This window comes from Elephantulus edwardii, unplaced genomic scaffold (assembly GCF_000299155.1).
Source record: "Elephantulus edwardii isolate Elephantulus edwardi_28Jun2011 unplaced genomic scaffold, EleEdw1.0 scaffold00106, whole genome shotgun sequence".
Lineage (NCBI taxonomy): Eukaryota > Metazoa > Chordata > Mammalia > Macroscelidea > Macroscelididae > Elephantulus > Elephantulus edwardii.
The window spans coordinates 6,970,859-6,976,178 of NW_006399856.1; the positions used below are offsets into that span (position 1 = coordinate 6,970,859).

Here is a 5,320-nt window from a genome sequence, read left to right on the forward strand (position 1 = left end):
AGCTTTAAGAGGGGAAACACAAGTTTGAGGAGGGTATGATAATGTAAGGAGAAGTTGAGAGCTGTACATATAACCATGGGATAGACATATGGAAAGCATTAAAGCTTGAAGAAGAAAGGGTTGTAGGAGAGGAGTGTAAATGGTGACAGGATGGCATGATGAAGTTGGACCTGGGACAAGCTGACAATCTGCACGCTGGTAGACTGTTCCACAGGAGACAGGACAATCAACTCCCATGACATTGAATGCCTCTGAAAGCCCACTGTAGGGTTAGCTACAAATCAGTTCCCAATTAACAACACGCAGTGACAACGGCAGAATGAAAGGGGGGTGGTTAATAACTAGTAAGGAAAGTAAAGAGCAATTGCAACAGAGAAGATGGAAGTTGAACGGAAGGAGTAATTGTTGTCCTTAAGTGCCATGTAGTAGACTAAACCCCACAATGTTGCTGCTGTTTGTTGTTACGTACCTTTGACATGCCTGAGACTCAAAGTGACCCATAGCGACCTTATGTACAATAGCTCTGAAGCCTGCCCTATCCTTAGCCAGTCTCGCTGACTCCAAAACACCCACCTCTATTACCCAGGTTACTATATCAATCCATCTCATCCAGGGTCGTCCTCTCCTGTACTGTCTCTGCACCATTCTAAGCATGATGTCCTTCTCGAAGAACTGGTCCCTCCCAGCCACATGCCCAAAGTACGTGAGACAGAGCTTCAAAATCCTAGCCTCCATGGAGAAAGTTGGTTTCACCCTCTCCAAGTCAGACTTGTTTGTTCTCCTGGAGGTCCATGGTATGTTCAATATTTATTTCAGCACCACATCTCACAGGTATTGATTCTTCTTATGCAACCTGAAGCCTGAACCCTGCTCTATTCTGTGTTCGACCTATCCTGTGGCAATCTCACTATCTGACACATTAGAGTCCATTGTTAAAGTCACTATGTCAATCTATCTCGAAGGTCTTCCCTTCCCTCACGGATCCCCCACTTCTCACAACATGATATCCTCTTCCAAGGACTGGCTTCGCCTAGCAACACATCAAACAAAGCAGGTGAAATGATGTTTCACCATCCTTCCTTCTAAGAAGCGCCCTGGCTGCACCTTCTCCAAGACCAGACAATTGGAGATTGCTAATTAATCATGATCATTCTCATTTTTTTAGTAAAAATTAGCATTATATGAATAAATAACACACTTTTTAATAGAAGATTGCTAGATAAGGGAAATAATTATTTATAAATTTAAAAAAATCCTTAGACATTTTGTAGTTTGATGGAAAATATTCTGTATGAATAGGAGAAAAATATTCACCTAAATCAGTGCTTAAAAACTCTCCTAACAAATCTGATTTAAAATCCTTCTGGTTCTTTGACCTGAGGAATTGCCCTCTATAAAAATGCAAATTAGTACGCTATTAAATTTTTTTAAATTATTCAGCATGTAATGAGAACATTTCTTACTATGACTTGATTAGAAAAATATTATAAAAAAGGATATTTTGGTAAGTTTGTGCTTTCTAAACAAATGGTATATCATTAAAAAAAATTGTTGTTTTATTATATGCCATTGAGTTGCCCATGACTACTAGCGATATTATGTACAATAGCTCTGAAGTCTGCCCTGTTCTGAGCCAGTCTCACTGACTCTGACACACCTAATCTCATTGCCCCAGTAACTGTGCCAGTCCCTTTCATCCGGGTTCTTCCTCTCCTGTGATATCCCTCCACCCTTCCTAGCGTGATGTCCTTCTCCAAGGACTAGTTCCTCCTGGCTGAAATGTGATCTTATGAATTATTTTTATTTATGTTTAAAGAAACTATTCTAGGCTTGAGTATAGAGGAAATAAATATTTCAGCCAAAGTCATATGACAAAAAATTGTATACTATTAGCAAAAGTATATATTAAGTTATAAAAATTATTTCAGCATTGAAAATAATTATTAATGAAAATTATTTCATTCATTAGTTTGGTTGGTTTATTGTCTAGCTGTAGTATGTTTTGGAGTTAACCAGACCTGATATAAATTCATTTTTTGTTATTCTGAAGCTCCCTACGTATGTGTGTATATTTCTATGTGTGTTGGGAGGAGAGTGAGAAAGAGAGTAGTAACTGCCTTACAGAAATACAAAGTTCAGAAATGACATATATGTGCTAACTGAATCCTGACTATCACACACGCTAAGCGAAGCATAATTGATGATTATTATTTATATTCTTACCATTATTATTATCCATAATGTATTAAGATCTTTTATACTATAGCTAAAAAACTCTGTTAACATTGACACTAATTGACTAAGAAACTCAAGGAAATAAATAAATTCACTAATATGTATAAAACAAAACAAATTTTTCCTTGTGGTTGTTGCTGTTTTGTGCTGTTGAGCCAAGTACGGCTTATAGTGACTCTATCAACAATAGACTCTATCAACATTTGGACTCCGTCTATCATGTACCAATGAGGGGAAAAAAGTTCTAAACACCCCAAGCCTATTAGTGCCATGCCTACAGAGATAAACAGAGACCATTCAGTTGATATACTTTTGAAATTAAGACTAGAGAATATGAAAATATTAGGGAATATGAAAATTTTACAGTTATTTTTACATTATGGCTAGTAAAATTTTTCAGAGAATAGAGTGAGAGGTTAGAAAAAGGAACAGTAGACTAAGTAAGTGAAAGAGAAATGAGCACACGGAGGAGAAGGAGAGGGATGAAAAAGTAGAAACAGACAAATTGGGCATGAAGAAGAGATACAAAGAGCAGCTCAGGGAAAGAGCTGACTTGAGGTAATGGCTTAACTTCCTTTAAAGGATATTACTCAAGGAGATTAGAAGTACAGGGTTGTTGTTGTTTTTTTCTCCTAGTGATTGTTTCTGCTGCCTAACTCATAATGCTTTAACTTTCTCTCCAAATAGCTTACCAGTACAAATCCTGACAGAGAAATTATTCCCTGGGTTGTAGTAGCTGTTTTCAGGACAGCTAGCTGTCTTTCGAAAGGTTGGAAATTAAGCTAAAATCTACAATTTTGCCTTTGACTAGGAGCTAAATGTTTCTGTCTTTCCCTTTTGCACATTTGCATTTAACAGAAGCTTTTCTGTTAACTCCCACTTAACAAACACTAGATCGATCAACATCCATTCGCTGTACAAAAGGCACTAGTAGTGTTGGTGATTGCTCAGAGCTCTCAGGCCAGGTTTATGTCTAATGGTTCTGCTCCCACTGCCCAGAGGTCAAGATTACAGGAGTTTGCTCCCATACCCTTTTCTAAGTTGGTTATCTTGGCTAGTATTTTCATCAAGATGAAAAACATTAGTGTGATAAAGAGAATTGTTTCATACGAAAACAAAATAAATGCTGTTGGTTAATGATGGAGCTCTGAGGCCTGGTAGAAAGAAGCTGCACAGCAATCTCTCAAACGCATGGTTTGAATACACCAGGGGCTGAAGGAGAGAGGATGGGAAATCTAATCCTGTACAATTAACTGCCTCTGCAAACCCACTGAAGGATCAGCTAGAAGTCAGTTCTGACTCAATGGCGCATAACAACCACAGTGCGTGATGAGATCACCCAACTGTCTAAAGTTCTTGCTTTAGCCTAAAACACCCCACAAATTTAAATTATTGTTATTAATGGTATGATATGTACAAAAATATGACAGAATTCCATCGGCAGACACTTAATTAAAAATGTAAAGAAAAAGCTATAGCCTTATATCAAAACACTAGCACACGTATAAACTGAAATAGAATACATAAGTAGGAACATATAATTTGTATCGTTCCCTTAATTAATCAACTTGTACAATCCATTAACCTACTAGTATTTGTCATGACAGACAGGATTGTATCTACAGAGCTCTTAATTAACAGACCATATGCAGTATGCTTCCCACTAAGAAAAAGAAAACAATAGGGTTTACATAGTTGTTGTTATTGATTGCTTTTGAATAGAGCACAACTCATAGTGACCCTATGAACAAAAGGCCTAAAGCCTTTCTATAACTACTAACATTTATCAAAGTTCATAGAGTTTCCAGAGGCATGTTGTTTAGGAAGTGAATGCCACGCCTGTTTCCCAGGTTTAGATAGTAGCAAGCGAAATTTTGCAAATGATAAAAGTATCCAACCTTAATCACAATAAATCATATGAAAATTATTTGATAGGGTTAACATCTTATTCTGAGACATTAGTCTTCATTAAGTATAATAGAAATAAACATAGTTTGTCATACTTTCAGTTGAGATTGCATGAACAACTGCCAGAAAATAATACTCTTTACCTGAAAATAAAAATTAAGATGACTTTATAAAATTTTAAGGCACCATTCAAATACTATAGAATACAGAGGCCTTGGAATAATAATTTTCCTTAAAAATGTTTAATTAGAATATTAAACATAAGAGTTAAAGTGTTTCCTGTTATTATAATCATGCAAATTCATTGAAAAGTCTATTTTCAATAGGTTTCAAATAGTAAGCTGAATTCTAATCCTCAAAATAAATGATAATTTGTTGGGGGCACCTAGGGAAGAACACTGGCAAAATTGATAAGTAAAATCAACAAATGACATTAATAGTTGTGGAACTCTTTCTTAAAAGAAATCCTAAAAAATTCCCTAAAAATTATTACTATATTATTATTCTGAGTTGGCTGGCACTTCAAGCACTTTACTGAATAAATATGCACAAAGGTGCACTTAGTCTATACTGCCACCAAGTGCCTAAATAAATTAGTTTTAAGATTCTTGCAATAACTCTAAGCAGATTCATTCTGTGCTACTTCTACCATGAACAGCTATAAGATAACCATAGTTCATATGTGATAGTAAAACGTCAAATGTCCTACCAGCTCACTGGAAGTTCATGCAGTCGAAAAATTTTATTCAGCTGGAAGTCAAATTTACAAGGCGAAAGATCTTCTTTATACAAATACAGACTGAGATCTGGTTTTTTATATATTGGAAAAACTGAGTCCTAGATGGGGTGGGGAAGGAAAAAGAAAGAATTCACTCAATCACTCAATATTCAATCAGTGCATGCATTAATATTCTGTGTTGTCTCCATGATACATCTTCAAGGATATGAACATGTACAGCTAAGCACAATTAATAACAGTGCATCTGAATTCCAAAATCAACCTCTATAATAGTCTATGTGTTTCCTACTGCCAAGGGGGCCCTTTAGAGTAGTGAGAGAAGATCTTCACCCTGAAACCCCCAACGTCCCTTTTCAGCAGGAAGTAGCTAAGAGAATACGCCATCCCCTTTTCCTTATGAATCAGGGTGAAGTCTCTCTCAGGGAGGAGTGATAGGGA

At 36.4% G+C, this 5,320-nt stretch overlaps 1 protein-coding gene across 1 annotated transcript in view; it reads right to left on the bottom strand.

The window, feature by feature from the left end:
- Positions 1 to 5,320, bottom strand: part of SPAG16 (sperm associated antigen 16) — a 1,218,973-nt gene that overhangs the window by 1,065,765 nt on the left and 147,888 nt on the right. The window contains exon 10 of the mRNA XM_006891956.1: positions 4,853 to 4,980. Coding sequence (XP_006892018.1) covers positions 4,853 to 4,980 — 128 coding nt within the window. The remainder of the gene's footprint in view (positions 1 to 4,852; positions 4,981 to 5,320) is intronic.